The sequence below is a fragment of the Trachypithecus francoisi genome, unplaced genomic scaffold, assembly GCF_009764315.1.
Source record: "Trachypithecus francoisi isolate TF-2019V2 unplaced genomic scaffold, Tfra_2.0 Lachesis_group4, whole genome shotgun sequence".
In the NCBI taxonomy this organism is placed as follows: Eukaryota; Metazoa; Chordata; class Mammalia; order Primates; family Cercopithecidae; genus Trachypithecus; species Trachypithecus francoisi.
The window spans coordinates 64,998,330-65,018,427 of NW_022681469.1; the positions used below are offsets into that span (position 1 = coordinate 64,998,330).

Sequence of the window (20,098 nt, forward strand, 5' to 3'; positions counted from 1 at the left end):
ACTTCATTGGATATTGCCAAATCATTCTCCAAGGTGAGTGTTTATGCCAACATATATGTAACGTAAAAGTATATGAACTTTTGAAACAAACAATAAAGGTATTTTCAACTTCATCTTCTTTGGGCAAGAGTTTTTTTTGACTAGTAAAGCCATGTTAATAAAGACAGCAAGTTGTGTGGTCTTACATGCTTTCCATTCTCAACTAAACTGTTACATTCTTGTTTCTTCTGTCTTGGGAATTACTTAAGTGTCTTTATGTATTCCAACAAATATACCTGAAATTTTCTCAGTTATTAATCTTGTATTTCATCTACAGTAAAAGCTTGGACATGATCTAGTACCTAACAGCTCTGCTATGGTCTGAATTTTTGTGTTCCCTCTTTCCTCAATTTATACATGGAAATCCTAACCCCCTCAAGGTGATGGTGTCAGAAAATGAGGCCTTTGGAAGGTGATTAGGTCATGAGAGTGGGACCCTGATGAGTGGGATTATTGCCTGTGTAAAATAGGCCAAGGAGAGCTCATTCACCCCTTCCACTAGGTGAGGACACACAAGAAGGCATCGTCTATGAATCAGAAAGTGGCCCTAACAAGACACAGAATCTGCCAGTACCTTGATCTTGAACTTCTCTGGCTTCCGAACTGTGAGAAATACATTTCTGTAGTTTATGAGCCACCCAGTTTATTGTATTTTTTTGGTAGCCCAAATGAAGTAATAATTTTTAAGTGTTTTGTGTGAAAATTATTTGTTCTTTTAAAGACTATTAGTGTAATCTTACAAGCTTATCAGTAAAGTCAGAAAACTTGACATTTCTCAACACAGTGTCTCTCTATATTATTTGAGTACCATATTTGTAGGACATTATATTATTTATTTGCGAATATTAAATATTCTTCATGTGTGTCCCAAATTGGCAAGAAATATGTGTCTGTAAAATAAATTTTAAAAATGTTTCTATAAAGCAAAATTAAAGACAAAATCCACCTTACTCTTTAATAAATTATACTCCAATACAGCTAAACATATAGTAAGTATTTTTAAATAATCAGATGGCAATTGAGAACTTTCAAATAAGTAGTTATTTGTGGTAATAACATTTATCTCAATCCACTAAAACCTAAATTAAATCACAATAAAGCTTAGCAATATAATTGTGTCAAATTGGGTGGGACACATTCTTTTCTTTCATAAATGAAATTACTGCATACTTACAGTGTAAAATACATCTACTGAACATTTCTGAAAATATTGCATCTTATATTTTCCTTAGTCCCATTTTATATATAAAATTTACCATATTTGGGGTTTAAAAACAAAATTTGCACACAAACCAGTAGTTTTTATAATCATAGAATGCTAATGTTTGTGTTTTATTATAATACAACCAAAATATACATTTAACAATTTTTAATTATTTCGTCTACAAGACTACATTTCTTTTAAAATAGCAAAATTATAAATTCAAAATTGATTGCTAACCACTCACAATACTAGAATTAAATTACATGATTAACTATGGCATCTGACAGATTTTGCCCTTTTCCAAAAATCATCTATCTCAAACAATTCCCATAAATACTTTATACTACAAAATATTTAAATGAGAGGTATAAGTCATGTGTACGATCCTGTCTTTGCACTCGTAATGTATGGAATCTGGGAATCTTAGATTTCATTTGTTTTACCTCACTTGTAAGATGAATTATTTAAAATTGTGATCATTTATGATGATAAAAATACATCTCCTATAAAAACACTTCAAATATCTTTCTTTTTCTTTTTTTTGGTTTGTTTCTAAATTATCCATTCCCAATAAGACTAACCAATTCCAACATGTTTTTGAAGAAAAATGTGACATTCTAAAGGGAGGCTATTTCAGTTTTGATTTCCCCTTGCATTATATAAATAAATATGAAATATAACATTTAAGTTTAAGAAAATCAGTATTTAATGAATGCCCCTTTTATTATTTTGTGGACAGTTGAATGATACCAAGATGTTCTTGGAAATTTAATTTTGATAATGAAAAGTAAAAAGTGACTACTGATAACTTATTGTTTAGCTGAGTCTGTAAAATTCAGCAGGAACAAAACATACTAGAATATGAAGAACCAAAATATGAACCAAAAGCAAAATTCAAGAGTAAGACCATTTTGTAGCCAGCATATTGTAAAGAGCATTATTTTAGCCAACAGAATGCTGAGACTTTATGAATTTTAATTCTTCCACTACTGTTGTGCCTTTTGCAAACTACTAAGTTTCTCTATGACTACTTTTCCATTTCTCAAGTAATTTGGTTGGTTTCCAAAAGTGTTTATTCAATAATTTGGATGTAGTGTTTTGAGCTCTCTGGAAAAAAGGACTCTACATAAATTAATTAGACTGTTCATTTCTAAATAAAATCTTCAAATTTACAATAAATTGAATGTAAATGAATGCAGACATGCAGGATTCTATTTAGCAGCATAAATTGCTGAAATGAAATTCAGAAAATTCAGAAAAGAACACACAAGGCAGTCAAAGACAGAAGTATTAGAGACAAGAAAAATTCAAAAACATGAGTAAACAGGCATTTTAAGATCCCCTCCATAGAGAATCAATTTCTTAGAATATTTGAAACCATTAATTGTACCTTTCATTTTCATTTTAAGGCAAATTTGATGACATAGTCATTGATGAGGAAGTATATAGTGTCTTTGTGGATTTAATATATTCATATTCTCTCTAAATGTCCTACACAACTAAAAAGCTAAGAAAAAAACAGTTTAGATATTCTTTATCTTTGAAAATACACATAAATATTTGTCCTCTATGTTGTTTTTTATTGTGTGAAATTTTATTTTACTAATAATATTTTTAATATATTTTAACTAATTATCATAAATTAAGAGTATTGTATCCAAAGCAGCCAGAATATTAGAGGTGGTCATAAAATAAGGTTCCCAAATTTTGTTTGAATAACTAGGATTAGAAAGAAGTAATTAAAAAATGGTTTGGACATTCAAATTTGGATAGAAATAAAATTTATTTTCCTAAGTCAATCCTAACATTTGAGCTTCATGTAATTTTACCGAAGTCATTCATATTTACTGTCGGACCCACAAATATTTTGAATTTTTTTTAAATTAAAAATGTTCCCACTTAATTGCTTTGAGCTCGCTATGAGTTCCTGGAACATTTTGTCCAAGCAAATCTATAATTACAAACACTGTTGTTATGCTATTCAATTAGAAGTCTGGTCATGCCACACAGTTCTTCTGAATTACTTTTTAAATGAGTGATTTGTTCTGGTTCACTTTTATTAAAATTATTCCTTAGCTTTTCCTTACAGTGAAACACCTACAAATATTCATCAGTATAATATCAAAAGGGAATACTCAATCTCATATATCAGTTTGACCATTTTGACTAGTTTGAGATAGGTAACCAATGCAAATAAAATAAATATAACAGAGAGAGAATGCTCTCAACATAAAGCCACAGATCTTGCATTACGTTGCCCTCTAATCACACGGATTTCTCACAGACTTTTCTTTCAAGATATGTAGAATGCATGAGAAACGAGCAATGTCTGTTATTTAGTTTTCTGAAAAGCTGCCTTCCATGTGAGGAAGTGACTAATTTTTCATTTCACACTATAAAGGGCGTGAAAAGGCAAAACTGAAGAAGGGTAAGGGTTCTGTGTTACAAGAAGGAAAGGTGAGTTCTGCTTAAACAGACAGGAAACACACCATACATAGTCAGAGGGAAAGTCAAATTGAAAACATCTGAAAGTACTAACAAAATATGAAAGATGTTTATGTTAATATTGTGAGTTTGGTTCTTTTTACACGTGGCAGGCTTATTTATTGTTAAATTACTAACACAATAATACTACCATTACAACAGATTAACTCAGCAATGCGAAAAGGTTGCGTGAAGAAATAATGTCAAAGAGTTAATTTAACCCTTTCCGTTGTCAAAATTTTACACTTGTTCTGCTATTCAACAAATATATATCCCCACTCCCCAGCAATGTCATTTTCTTAATTCTCTTTGTGTTATATATTGTTTTCTCCTATTCACTGAAACATAATCACAAAATCCAATATACAGGAAAGAAAAAAGGCAGTAAAAAGAAATAATATACAGAGAATGATAAATATTTTTGAGAGAAAATATATATTGAAATATCATTGGTTATAAATAAAATATGTCTACCCTTCCTATGATTCTTCAGAAAAATTTATTTTTTCCTCAGACTTTTGCTAGCAGTTTGTTATAATCTAGATTTTTTTTAACAGATGAATTACAAATTGGCAGCTACTTATACTCTAGTGAAAAGAGCTCCATTACATTACTCTCACTTTATTTGTGATTGTTCTTCCTTTTCATGGGGATATGAGTTTTCCCCAAAGACAGAATTTATGGCTGTCTTTCTTTCTGTCTTCTAACAAATCCCATCTGCATGCCTTCCCATCAGGATGCATTATATATCATTATGTTTTCCTTGTTTTATTAAAATATTTTCCCATATCTTATTAAAATATTTATTAGGCATTCTGTCCCTGTAGAGCTTAGCATATATTCTAAAAACACATAACTAAGCACCAACTTCTCTCTGTGAACCTGTTACTCCTGACTAGTCAATAGAAACCCTGGGGGAAACATTAATGCCCTTCAGTAAATCAATGTTGTAGTACACTAAATTTAACCCCAGTGGCCACAAAGAAATAATGCACCTCTCCAAACTCCTATACCATTCTCCAGGAGCGAATGGCTCACTGGGAAAGTTCCTGTTGATAATGGAAGTAGTCTTAATTTGTGTCTGACCTCTAATTCTCTACCACAAGGTAGCTGGTTCTCAATAGGAATGATATATCTGTTCATAAGAACATAGCACAACTGCATGGTAAATTCCATGCTTCATGGACATTTGAGGGAATAAAGCACCTTATATACTATCAACTTTGGTGCTTACTTAGCTCAATTATTTACATGACAATAAATTCCAAAACTCAAAACATGGAACATTTACAAATGTAAAGCCCCTATTTTTAGGATAATTCTTATACTTTGCTGGTGCAAGATTTGTTCTTGGAAAACTGGTTCAAATGATTTTTTTGCCCTTTCTTATATTCACCACATATTGTCTTAATCAGATTATTGTCTTGTGCCTTAGCAAAACTCCATGAGAAGCATTTATGAATTATTATAAGGGATATACAAAACAGCAGACAGTGTTTTGGTAGGTAAATAATTCTTTTCTTTAAATTAAGTAGAAAACTACGTGGCCACAGCTCTAGGGAGCTCATCCAGGTCTCTGTGATGTCTTCTGTTTCTTTTCTTCTTCATTTCCTGCATGTGCTTCCACTTTGGGCCCCCCTTGTTTCGCTGTCTCCGCTTCTCCCTGTGCCACATCTGTTCGCAGTACTGGTCAAGGCTGAAGTTTGGGCTGCTAAGGATTTGGATGTAGTCTTTGTATCTCAACCGTGACTCAGCCAATAGATCCTTGACCTGCCCCTCCTCATGCTCTGCCCTCTGGGTATTTTCCATCTGTTCATTCTCAATGACATTCAAAGTCAGCTTCACTATGGTGTGGATGAAAGTGTGCTCCTGTGCTTTGCAGTAATACATCCCAGAATCCTTCTTCTGCAAACTTCGAATCAGTAGCCCATATTCCGTTTTGATGATTCTTTCATCAGGCTTCAACTGCAGAATTGGAAAAATATAGGTAATAAATTAAAAACAGAGAGAGCTAAGAGCAAATGAAAACAGGCTACATAGTTTTACTTAGATGAACCTAAAAGACATATTCACTGTCTCTTTGTCTCTGTCATCAAGCATAATATTGTCAGTCATAGTTTAAAAGGGTAAAAAAATTTAACTAAAGTAATCGCCCCCAAACTCTATCCTTAATTTTTCACATTTGTATCTTAGTAAGTCTAACAACCTTTGGAATACAGTTATTTTTTTTTCTCCCAATTTACAGATAGGAATGAAAAACTGGAAACCATCAAGTGACCTTCTTTACAGAGATTTCATATACAAATTACTATACCAAGATCATAAATTAGCACCTGAAATGTAGAGCAAGAATGCAACATTTACAATTATTGTATAGAGAACGAGCTTCAGTACATGCTACTACCTATAATGTAGAATAGAACAATAATTCCAAGTGGAATTTACTATTTTCCAGATATCACCAAATAAGTTATGTGAGTAGCATATGAAAGCTGTAAATGACGACTTCTTTAAAGTCAAACCCAAAGGTATGGGTATAGTCTTTTGGAAGTTAGAGCTTTCATTGAGTAGGACCCTAGTCAGAAGGTTAGCAACATTGAAAGCTGAATTTCCCTCTTTACTGTGGATTGAATTTTCATACTGTATGTATACATGATACTTTCAACTGTCATTTGTGGAAATATTTGCCATGCCTTCGTATACTATGACATGGTAATGTGATTTCAAGTGTGAGAAAGCCCAATGAACACAAAGAACTTCCACTGAAATGTGGTGCTCTCCAGCCTTTGAAAAAATATTACTAAAAGACAATTCTAATATTAAGCTTGCCTGGCCCATGATATGGTGTGAATAATGAACCTATCTTCAGTAAAACTAGAGGCATGTTTACCCACTAAAGAGCCCTGCTTAATGTGGAGTATTGTTGAGTGGCTCAGCATTAAGTGGAATAACAAAAACAACAACAGCAGCAACAAAGAAGTCTGGAAGATTTCCCAGTTTACACATCTGCCCCTGTATTGCAGACTTTTAGATGATGGAAATCAAGGAAGCATAAAGATGGTTAAATTAAATTTATTCACAGTGGGTGGATTGTACTCTGCATCTTTATGTGAAAATATGTAGGAAAAAATCTCCCCAATTCTGGAAATATGAGAAAAGGAAAAGAAACATCTCTGGCTACTGGCCCAGTTAACTAACAAGTATATGGCAAGCCACCCTCTGTGCCAGAGAAGTGCAGCTGGCGGGGAACCATTTGAGGCCAAAGGCAGGTCACAGCTCAGATCCCTGGTTAATGAGGCTGAATGGTCTCCAGGCCTGCCTTTGCTCTGCACTGAATCCACACCATCAGAGCTTTGTGTGTTTGTTTCTCTTATGTTGCCCATTTGGTAAGCTGGATGTGGTATTCTTTTTCTTATGGATTTATTCTAAAAGCCCAGACATTTAGAAATGCTATTGTAATACAAACTAACTTTGAATTAATTTACATTCTCAGAAACCATAGGAGTCTCAGGCCTAAAATAAATGTGATTTGAATTAGGAGAGTTTTAAATGGCCAATCTTAAACAGAAATGACCATGTCAAATTTAATACACTATGTATAATTATTTTTTTCCCCTTAGATAATTTCACTGTATTTTTTTTAATTTAATACATTTTAGGTATCAAAATACTAGCTTCATAACCAAACCTTCTGGTCTCTACTCTGTTTCCTATGATGACTCATTTATCTTCCCCCATTGGTCTCCCATCTATCAAGTTGGTGGTGCAGCATATGGTGTATTTGGGGGATTAAAAGCAAAGCTCTTTGAAGGTTAAAATGTGAAGTATTATTAGCAACATTACATACTACTGCAATGCTGCTTGAGAGGTAATATTTTGAAGCCTTTATTACTATAATTCTTTTAATAGAAAATGGCCTGAGGTTATTAGCATGACAATCAAAGTGGATATCTCCAGTTCTAGTTCATCTCTAGATTTCCTTTACATAACTGGTACTCTTGCTAATGTTTAAATTACATTTAATGTGGCTTTTGGAGATTGTCACAGCTCTGACTAGGACATTTGATTGTTCTCTTTAATCTTCTGACAGGAAGAAATTATGACTTGATCTCACACATATTGTGTAACACTTCATCATTGCTTTTGCTATTATCTTTTTGTATCCTGTTTATGTTGTTGTACTTTGAGGTCTGGTCCCCTTCCATCCTTTTCCCTCTAATTCTGTCCCCACAGGACTCAGGATTCCATAAACACCTGGCATTCCATTACGCGGTCATGATCTTTCAACTTTCTTTTCTTCTGTGGAGTGCTGGATTTGTTCTTTGGTTTTTGACCTACAGATATACTTGATTTAATAAATTTTCAGCTTTCTACATCTAACTAATGTCAATTAGACCATTTAACAATTTTTTTCTTGCTGAAATTTCAATAATGTGCTTTTAGTAAACTGGCAGCTCTAATAAAAGACATTTTGAATAGATATATTTACAGAGAATGTTTACAATCTAGAGATAAAAATCTGTGACCCATAAACTAAGTAGTTGATTAACATTTGCCTACTTTACATTCTCTTTCTCTGTAATGCTTTCATTCTTTGCTGAAACAGGATGCATTATGCAGACTGTATCTCAACAGTGAAATGTCAGCACAGTCAATTTAGAAAATTCAGCTCCTCAACAAAGAGATAATGTAATCTCTGGTCATTGATTTAAACTCTTGGAATTTTCTCCACTCTAGAAGTGATAAGTAAAAACTGCTCAACTTTACAAATTAAAACCACGTTTGAGCTGGGGTTGACTATCCATTTGCCTAATGTGAACAAGGATAATATATCTGGCATTATTAAATGTAGATCTCCAGTGAAGGGCAATTCATTTAACATGAGAAGAGTAACATGGAAGGGACAAAGGACATTTAAGTATTAAGCAGCAGGTAAAGGTCAGCGACTTTATCTCTTATAATAGCAGTCTAATGGTAGTTCTTTTACAGATAATTCACCTGTCAGTTCTTCCATAGTAAAAGCACTGCACATGCTTTGGAAGAGGTCAGGGCTTCAAAAATATCCCCTTTCTCTAACAAATAGAAAATATTACTAGTGGGAAATTAGAATTAAAAAATAAATAAAGCTGCTTGTGTGAGAGAACAAATGTCTGCAAAACTGTGGCAAAAATTTTTCTGTATTTAAAAAATACATTGAAAAGTTTTCTTATTTAATTTGGAAGAAAGGAAAAGGAACTGAAATAGAATCATTTGTATACATGTTTTTAAATTTATCAGAGTTTACTTACATGACACTGTATATGATCCATCTATTACTATACCACAAAACCAATAATTAATATTTTTAAGCAAACATTAGAAAAAGGAAAACTTGCTAAACCGGATGCTAGAGCAATGACCTTGATTTTATTAAAAAGAAAAATCAAATATATACATACATAAATAACTACTAGATTAATTTACTATCTTTGGGTACATGTAAATATAATATGTAAAATATAAATGTAAAAAATCATAAAATAACTAGAAAAAATATGTAATTGCTGTCTGATTGGGGAAGGAGTCTTTAAGCATAACAGGTGAAATATCACAGAGCCACAAATCAACAGATTTGCCTGTATAAAACAAAATGTGTAGGAAAGTCAGAAATTGTCAGAAACAAAAGAAATGTAAAATAAAATAAATGTATAAATGTATAACATTAAATTATTAATATATGTAATATACAAAGGACTTATTACAATTATTATTAAATAAATATGCCCATATAAAGTAAGCAATGACAGGCAAGACAATTCGCCAAATACAACTGAAGCCAAGAACCAAGACACATAAGAAGGTCAGTTCGCATCCACTAATATGCAAAGAAGTAGATATTAAGGCAATACAGTTTTCATGTTAAACTGGTAAAGATTTTCTTAAATTGTGAATCATAATTTTGCCTCAGGGATTTGTAACAGACACTAATACAGTGATTTTTATGTGAAATTAGCAATATGGTGTTGTTTATCAAAATCCATAAAGATAACAAATGTCTTTAACTTATTTTACTTCTAAGATTTTTTTCTTAAGAAAATAGTTAGAAAAGCAGAGAAAGGCTCAGATATAACAAAGTTCATTATTATTATTTCAAGCAGGAACATGATCTAGTGAGAGAACACCTGGAATACCTATGGATAACTACGGCAGGGTGGGATGTGTGGGAGACAGAAAAAGCATGGTATTGACATTAAATGATAATGGAAAATGCTCACAGCGCAGTGGTGAGTGGAAAAAAAAGCTGGAATAGACATCAAAATATTATTTATGCTTATCTACACTTAGTGGTCTCATACTTCTTTTATGTGTTACTATAATTTTAAAATCATTTATATTGCTTTTAGAATAAAAATAAAATAAGATCTACAAGTGGAATAATGCAAATATTTGAATATTTTAAAAATATTATTAACATAAACAGAGAAAATATAGGACAGCCTCGTTTACTTATTCAGATCCCAAAAGTTCAACAGAAGCTTGGGGACTGCCAATTGACTCGCTAGTTACAGCATAAACATCATCAATTTTAAGAACAGTTTTATAAGAAAGTCAGCAGATAACTGACTCATGACCTCCCGTACAGCACCCAACTGTGAAACAGCTCAGTAAGGAAATGTTCTCCTCCTGGCAGAGAATAACCTGGTGACAGCCTCTGTGCCACAGGAGATCACAGTCCCTCCTGCAGGCTGTTTTTGAGTGGAGGAAAGATTCCAAACTGTGACCTTATGGGTAAGAAGCAGAAGGCATCCTGCTGGGAAAAATACTTCAAGTATAATCTGGATATTGCCCTTTTCCTCAGCTCAGGAAGCAGTATTGCATATCTTGGATAATGTGAAAGTCTCTATTTACAAAGATAAATGAAAATACCAGTTGAAATATTACAGTGAAGATACTTTTAAGTAAAATTCAATAAATATTTCTGCTCCATTGAAATTCATGGAGCATGGAACCATTATGAATATATAATATATTTTTAAAAGGTAAATTAAAGTAATGCACAGACTTTTCAAGAAAATGCAAAACGTGAATGCAAACAACCACAGGCAAATGTAAGTATCTAGAGCTGAGAGATGAACTCAAGCAGAGGACCACATATTTTTAAAAATCAGATTAAATTTCCCATGAAGAAAAATCCATTTATTAAAGAATTATATTTAACTGAAAAGCAATTATCAAACTTTATTTGCTATGAAATTCAAAATATTGGTTTGTGACACTTAAGATTAAAACATTGCAACATAATAAAAAAATTTGCAAGTTAAAAAATTTCAGTATCGTTCTTTCAATATTTCTAGTAAATGCCTTGTATTTTGAAATTAAATAATCATTTCTGTATCAAATAATATCTCAATATAAATGTGAAAAATTGAACCCTTAAAATAAATATTCAGTGTAAACATGAATCTGCCATAGTCTTAGGACTTATAGAAGTCAGGAATGATGATGTATCTAGTTTTATTGGTGAAATTTGACTTAACAAAACGTGAAGTTATTCTTTTATTTATATATTAAGTATGTAAAGAGTTAACACTTAGAAAAAGTTATTCTTGTAGCTGTTAGATGAAGAGAATGATGTTAAACTCTTCATGTAACAGTAGAACTATATCTTTAAATCAATTTCTTATGATAAAATTTGATTTTTTTACTTGAAGTTTTCTTAACCTCAGCATCTTTGACATTTGGAGTGACATAGTTTTTTACTGTGAGGGACTGTGCATTGTAGAATTTTTAGAATCATCTCTGACCTCTACCCAGTACACACCAGGGGCACCCACTTGGCCACCCACCCACCTAGCTGTGATGTTCAAAAATGTCTCCAGACATAGCCCAATGTTGGCACTCTGGAAACAAAATTACCGGAGGTTGAGATCCACTGTTCTGTACTAATGTTTGACTTAATTACATGTACTATTTTAAATGTTTATAGACTTGTCAATAAGGCTGATATTTTAGGGAAATTTGATCTACTTATATAAGAGAGAAACTAAGTGCTAGAGAAGTTACGATCTGCTCATGAATTCTCAGGAGTTAAGCCAAAGGTAGAACTAATATTTTCTAAACACATGATTAGTACTCTTTCCTGATCCACATGTAAAATACCCTCATTAATAGGGTATCTGTAATTTACATGCATATTTTACAGTTGTGAGCGCTTCTTTATTGAAATTCTACATTCTCATATGCATTTTTTCACTTAATATTATAGTAACTTTTGAATTTATTTTGTTCACTTAGAAAATTGGGGGCTCAGGAACATTACCAAAGGTTTAAGGACCATGTTTCAACTCAAGAGATGTAATTCTGAATCTTGTGTTCTTTCCATTATTCATTACAGTGTCCTTAGTTTAACATGTCTGGATACTTATCTAATTTGCTCATATAATTTGATAAACATAGATATTTCTGTGTGTTTTTTTTTTTTTTTTTTTAAAGACGGAGTCTTGCTCTGTCGCCCAGGCTGGAGTACAGTGGCATGATCTCAGCTCACTGCAAGCTCCACCTCGTGGGTTCATGCCATTCTCCTGCCTCAGTCTCCCCAGTAGCTGAGACTACAGGCACCCACCACCACACCCGGCTAAATTTTTTGTATTTTAGTAGAGACAAGGTTTCACCGAATTAGCCAGGATGGTCTCGATCTCCTAACCTCATGATCCGCCCGCCTCAGCCTCCAAAAGTTCTGAGATTACAGGCATGAGCCACCGCGCCCGACCAGATGTTTCTGTTTTAATACAACCTCAACATGCTTCATTTCATGATCTATATGAAACACAGTGCGAACTAAAATGTAGTCACTGTGCTACTGTGGGAAGAAAAATATGGTGTTCTTGTTATTAGTCAGGGCTTTGTTCCTAAATATAGGCAATCTATGAAATATGGAATTTGGAAAAAAAATGTAAAAGTCTTTTAAAAATTCAGTCTACTTTTAAATATATTTTATGGAAACATTTGTGTGAAGTTGGCCTATTCTTATCTCAAAGCTATTGTTACTTTTGGTGTTAGTAAGCAAAAACTTTTTTTTTAATCAAATAATGATAAAAGTAGCATACAGCACTAAAAGTTGAACATCTCTCAGTCGTACACTATTTCCCTCAAAGTGAGTATTCTTTGATGACAACAGCTTACCTCCTCTCGATGCTCATCCCCTGACCTCTGGATATACCATTTAATAGTTGCTTGTTGGGATTTAGGTATACATTCCAGAAAGGTTGAGTTAAATTCAATGCCAAAAATCACCTTTTCATCAGCAGTTTCATGACTAATGCCTAGAAAGCAAACATGGAATAAGAGATTAACCTTGACCTGATTTTAAAAGCAATGGGAAAACAGACTGATTCAGAACAGATGCCATGGGGAAAGAATCATATACATTATTAAAGAGAAAGGAAATTCATGTTATAATATTGTTACCTGAGACAAATATTACACAATAGATGGATTTTTAAAATTTTATCCCTGTATTGTAATTTTTATTCTTTCATCAATATACTAGCTATTTGCACTTGATTTTAAAAAATAATGTTCATAATATCAAACTCTATATATTGAGATTTTTTCTTTGAGCTAAATAAATCTTTTGCATCTTTTAGTGCTTAAATACTTTTTTGTTAATATAAAATATAAACAATTTTGTAGATAGTTCTGGAGGAGCAGTTTGCTTTAATTTAAAGACAATTTCTATCATGAATTGGTCCACAGAGCTGATCAGATAACAGAAAATTTTGATATCAGAAAAGTAAGTTATAGTGATCTACACTTGATAAAATTCTATGATGATGATCATGAGACACATGCACTAATACTCAATATCTGGGCCTTATCTGTATTAATCTATCATTTTTATGCTTTTTTATACAGAGGGATTTTTTAGCCCAATATACATTTGCTATGAGATAGTTACTGGGATGCTTAAAAGAACGGTGTCTCAGACACCTTATTCTCGTAAATCAATGCACCATCTGAAATACATTCCATCTAGAGTAGCCAAAGGCTGTGTCCCTTGTGTGATCTAAGAGCTCTAGCTCAAATTTGATCAAACAAAAAATGACAGCTGCTCAGCTTAGCCCAAATATGCACTATTTCATCATATATTCAGATATCTCAATTTTACAGATTGGCTTACTTAGCACTATAGAACATCAACTAGAGTAAGGTTTAAAAGACCAAGTGAATCCTAAACCTAAGCATACAAATGATCAGCAGTGGCATAAATGCACATATGTTAGTTAGGCTTCTTTTCAAGAAACTTATTTTGAATTTACTTGTGTTTTACCAGCAAGGATTAAGTCAAGCATGCTGACACCATTATGAGTTAACCTCATCTAACCTTCAAAATGTGTGGATTCCATTTAAAACCTGTAGTCAATCAACTATCTCCACCAATTCAACAGATTATAGCTGTGATTTTCACAGTTAATAAATTCCTAATGCACAAAAAGATCACTGGTGCTAGTTATGGAAAAGAAAGACATGCACCATCTTATAATAACAGATACAATTTTCCTGAGAAAAGGATTTTGTCAACAAAGTAGGAGAGGATGCAGGTTAATTTTTGGGATATGGGGCAAGGGCTCAGGAGAAATGCCATTAGACTGACTTGACCAAAGAATTGGTCAATTTAGTAAAAGATAAATTGGTGAAATCAACTGGAAAAGTGATAGCGAGCTCATTATCTGAACTCTTTTTTCAAATTAATAAAAATAATGTCTGACATCTCTACATCAGTTTCACTGAAAATGAATTTATTGTTACTTCCAACAACGTTAGTTTTATTTCTGAATTCTAAGTTTTCCACTTTAAAAGTTTTTAAATGCATATAGATGTATGCACATTATATACACATACACACATACACACACACACACACACACACTATCATACACAAAGGTTCTGCATCCTTAATTCAAAAATCTGAAATCCAAAATGCTCCAAAATCCAAAACATTTTCAGCACAGACGTGAATCACAAGTGAAAAATTCTACTTGATGGGTTGCAGTCAAAAGGCAGGGACACAACATACAGTTTATGTGTGAATAAGAAGATGATTGCTTATTGGTAACATATAAATTCAGTCAGGAATGGTGGTGATGCCATACAACCACAGACTGTCTGCATTGGTGGCTGAGAAAATAACACCTTTACTTTCTTATGGTACAATGCACACACACTTTGTTTCATGCACAATATTATTTAAAATACTATACAAAATTACCTGAAGTCTATGTGTATCAGGTGTATATGAAATACAAATAAATTTTGTGTGCAGATTTGGATCCCATTCCAAGATATTTCATTATGTATATGCAAATATTCCAAAATCTGATAAAATATGGTCAAAAAATCTTCTGATCCTAGGCATTTCAGATAAGGAATATTCAATTTGTTTTATTCTATCATGATCTAAATTTTAAATGTGTAAAAGTTATATTACAATAGTGTTTGAAAGAGTTAAAATAGCTTCTTATGACATGTAAGGTAATTGTGGAGTATTTTTTTTTCCTCCAGATTGCAGTCAAAAAAATTTTTTATAGTAAAATGCCTAGAATACCTCTTTATAATAAATATATAGCTTATCATTGAAGTGCCAGATTGATCTGTTTAATGTTGTTGAACTATTTTTCTGCACGTATTGCTGGTTTTATGTCATCGATAACCATGCAGTTTTGCAGCTTTTAACAATAAAAGCAATAAAGGAGAAAAGAAAAATCTTTGCCCATTATTCAAGACTTGACTTCCTAATAAAATGCAGCACACATTTATGATGGATTAGAAACAAGTCAATTAATTTGTAAATATCTTTACAGTCTCTACTCTAACTCCCACAATTGATCCTCTGCCTCTAGCGTCTCATATTCCAATCAATTTTTTATACAGGTGTCAATTACTTTTATTTAAAAAAAAACAACTTTTCTGAGCAATATGAAATAGCTCCTAGCACCTATAAAGTTAACATAAAATTAATAGAATCATATAGACACTTTCACAAACTTTACCCAATCTATGTGAGGTCTTTCTGATTTTAATTATTGTTTCTTCATTTACTTTATAAAATCTAACTTTCTCCTGAAGGCATGGCTCAAATGCTATCCATCTGAATATTCCTCTATTTACTTGTCTATTACATAACTGCTATTGTGTGCCTAACTCACTAACATCATTTTAAGTGCTAGGATAATATGACAGGATGAATATGAAATTCACTGCCCTCTAGAAACTTACATTCTATTGACATAGACAAAGTAATCAAGTAAATAAATAAAGAAGTAATATCTGCTACAAAACAATAAAGGAGATTAGAAAATACCAAGGGCAAAAAAAAAAAAAGTACTTTAAATGGGATGATGAGGAAAGGTCTCTCGGAATAATTAACATGTAACCATAGGATTAGTTGATGTAAAAAGATGGAGCTAAATAAACATCTGAAAAATGAGTTCCTCAGGTACAGAGGACAATGAACGCAAACATACATAAGGCAGCAACCCATTGGTGCTTTTGAAAAAGAGAAAGCTACTAAGTGAATCTAGCATCAGTGATGTGAAGGAGGGTCAGAGAATATACTAGGGATCAGGTCAAGAATAATCTTACATGCCATAGGAAAGCTTTCCGTTTTTTTACCAATTGTTCTAAGAAGCTATTGAAAAATGTTGAGTAAGGGAGTGACATGCTCTGACTGAAGTTTTTAAAAAGATGACTCTAGCTAGTAAGTGGGGTATACAGCTAAGTGGGGTACAGATAGAAGTGGCACAAGTGTGGAGGCAGAAAGACCAGTGAAGCAGCTACTGAAGACTACTGTGGCCTCAGTTAGGCTGGCGTTTGTGGGTGTGATGAGAAGTAGGAAAGCTTGGCCACGGGCCAGAAGGACTAATTGAGAGGTTGGTGATAGGATGGGAAGGAAAGAAAATAATATAAAAGTGACTCCTAGCTGCTTTTTGACATAAGTAGCTGGGTGAATGGTGTGCAATTTGTTAATATAGGAAAGTCTGCAGAACAAATAGGTCTTGAAGAAGATAACAAGAATTCTTTCTCAGACATAAGTTTCAGATGCTAATTAGACCTTCAAGTGGAGCTCTTTAGTAGGCATACAAGTGTCTGTGTCTGGCATGTAAGGGTGAGTTCAGAATTGGACTATGAATTTGGGAGGGAAATAGCCTCTGACAGTGTTGAAATAGACAGTATTAGAGAATGAGTAGACAGAGAATGGGAAAGTGGCTCGGGACACTCCAATATTTAAAAGATGGGACAAAAAAGGAAGTTAAGGACACTCAGAAGGCACAGTTTGCAAAGTAAGAGATAAACCAGAAGGATATGGTACAAGGGCACATATGTATGCTGGAACATCATTTCTCTGAAAACACAACAAAACAACAAAAAAACTAATTTGTAGTGCTTGCTGATTTTGCTGGTGTAAAAACTCCCAACATGTTTGATTCAAGCTTTCAGTGGTTTAAAATCAGCTCACAAAATTTCAAAATTTTAAGGAACCAACTTATATGATGCCACATGAACTGGCTCCAGCACACAAATGCATGGAAGTCAAAGAACGTGTTTCAAAAAGGAGGGAGTTACAGCTTAAGTAAAAATGAGAACGGAAAATTGGTCATTGGATTTGGCAAGGAGGAAATTGCCGGTGACCTTGACAAGAATGGATTGGATAGAGTGATGATCATGATGATTAGAAAAGACTGTGTGCAGTGGGTTATAGCACGAATAGGATATGGTAAAGTGAAGACAAAAATTGTGAGTGCCTTAGGCAGCAACTATGTTTTGTGTCAGTTTCTTTATAACATTTATCATTGACATAGCATTTATTTTACTTGTTTTGGTATTTATTGTCTGCTCTCTCCCCTAACACACTCTTGAATATAAGTATCATGAATGTACAGATTCTGTTGTTGTTTTCTTTGTTGTTCATTGCTGTATCCTCAATACCTATAATCATCTCTGATACATTTCATATGCATGTGTAGAGAATTGCATATGTATCGCACAGTAATGATTGGTAACTAAACCAATGGACATCACAATGAATCACCTACACATTAGAACAAGAACCCAAGCATACTAATCTGAATGAAGGCTTATTTTTCAGAAGAATTAAGTTATAAGTTAAAAATAACTGTTTTTTTTTAAATCAAGAAAACACTACCAGACCACCAGTTGTAGATTATGAAATCTGGGTTACTTACATCACTGGTGGGCTGGTCAGTAACATTGTGATGAATGTGCACTTCTTCTACCAGGTTGTGTGTGTGTGTGTGTGTTTGGTGTGTATGTGTATATATTTTCTATCTTAAGGTAGAGCCTGAGAGTGGAGAGTAACTGAAGCTCTGGAATACATACTTTTATCAATTTTTTTTTTCTCTGTTTTCAGAATCACTCATCAGGCCTCCTCTCTATTCCCCCACACTTGCCTTCTCCTACAGGCTTTCAAGATCTTCTATTCTATGATTCATTTTTCTAAATAATACAGCCTCTCTTTCACTAAACTCCCCTATCACTAATTGTGCCTTATGACATTTCCCCAAAGATTCATAAACTCTTTAAGGAGTTTCTTAGTCACATAGTATACCCAGGACAATTACATGCATATGGAAGTTGCTTAATAAATATTTATTGATTAAGTGAATATATGATTTGATAGGTGAATATAAATAAAGTATAAGCTACCTGAAAACTTTTTTCAAATAAGACTTCTGGGAGGTCTATTTGAGTTTACTCTAAATGTGCAAATGTTTTCTGTTATATCCTGTTTTATCTCTAATAGCAGTTTTCAAACTTTATAAGGATGGATATGGTAGTAAAAAGAAACAAAGGCTACAGTTTAGGAATTTTAAAAGACATATGAAACAAATAATGATATAACAAAAGATAATTCAATTAGGCACGTAGACAGGGGTTGATTTACACAATTTCCTATTGCTCTTCCAGAACACGTGCATTACACAAAATGGAGATATTCCCATATAATAGATGGTTTAAGTCATATAATAAAAGTACACAAAAGAATGGGCTTAGCATTTTAAATCAGAGAAAAAGCATATCACAGCTGTACTTACTGTCTTCAATGTCCCAGCACTGGGTGATCGGGTCACCATATTTTACGTCTTGGCGTCTAGCTCTCCTACGGAAAGGGGATTACACTGATTAGAACCTCAAGCATGATTACCATCATATAGAAAGGCTACATCTAATACTAACAACAGTAGCAGATGCAGCACTATGCTTGTCTTACAGCTCAACTTAAAATGCAAGTCAATATTCCAATCAATCTAACACTGATTTAAAAAACTACTGGTAATGAGGTCCTAATAGAAGAAATCCTGTTCAGACAATGAGATGACATGAATTTTATTTAACTATGCTTCTTTTTCTCTGATTTTTTCACAAAGTATTCAACAAAAAAAGGTTGAATAAAAATACAATCCTGGTTTTATATAATTAAAATGAGGATAGCTACTCTTGTTTTTTTTTTTTTTTTTTTTGAGACGGAGTTTAGCTTTTGCTGCCCAGGCTGGAGAGCAATGGTGCGATCTCGGCTCACTGCAACCTCCCCCTCCCAGGTTCAACTGATTCTCCTGCCTCAGTCTCCCTAGTAGCTGGGATTACAGGCATGTGTCACCACGGCTGGCTATTTTTTTTTTTTTTTTTTGTATTTTTAGTAGAGCCGGGGTTTCTCCATGTTGGTCAGACTAGTCTCGAACTCCCGACCTCAGGTGATCTGCCCGCCTTGGCCTCCCAAAGTGCTGGGATTACAGGCATGAGCCACTGCGCCTGGCCAGCTACTCTCTTTAGGAACTCTCTTTTTAGTCAGTCATTGAGAAATAATAATATATAAAAGAGTTCAGTCAGTGGATAGGAACATATACACAAATACAAAACACCTTGTCATGTAAAGATTCATTATTGCATAGATTTTATTAAGCAACAAACTAAATACTGTAACTTGAAATAGAATTATAAGTTCAATATGGTATAAAAGACTACCTGTTATTTCTATCTGCTGATGAGTAGCTCAAATTGTTTTTCTGGTAGTTATGGTAATAACAATATTAAACAATGGCTTTTGTATTACATCACACATTTTCCTTAAAATAAAGTAGTAACTATTTTATAAAAAAGAAACAAACAAACAAACAAACAAACAAAAACCCTGCTACATCTAAGCAAGTCTTACACTCTTACAGCATATTTTCATTTGCTTTGGCTATTTTATTTTGTCACTTCAGAGATCAGAAAAGTACCAATAAATGTTCTGTGATATCTAGAGTGTTCCTTGAGGGTAATGCTGAACAGATGACAACAGATGACAAGATTCATCCATTATACACATCTTTT

General features: G+C 33.2%; 1 protein-coding gene across 2 annotated transcripts in view; it reads right to left on the bottom strand.

The window, feature by feature from the left end:
- Nucleotides 1-983: 983 nt before the first annotated feature.
- The window catches only part of SEMA3D (semaphorin 3D), a 208,927-nt gene continuing 189,812 nt past the window's right edge, over nt 984-20,098 (bottom strand). For both annotated transcript variants that reach the window (XM_033193172.1, XM_033193173.1), the window contains 3 exons: nt 18,820-18,884; nt 12,890-13,029; nt 984-5,692 (listed from right to left, as the gene is read on the bottom strand). In XM_033193172.1, the coding sequence (XP_033049063.1) occupies nt 5,267-5,692; nt 12,890-13,029; nt 18,820-18,884 (631 nt within the window). In that variant the 3' untranslated portion in view covers nt 984-5,266. The remainder of the gene's footprint in view (nt 5,693-12,889; nt 13,030-18,819; nt 18,885-20,098) is intronic.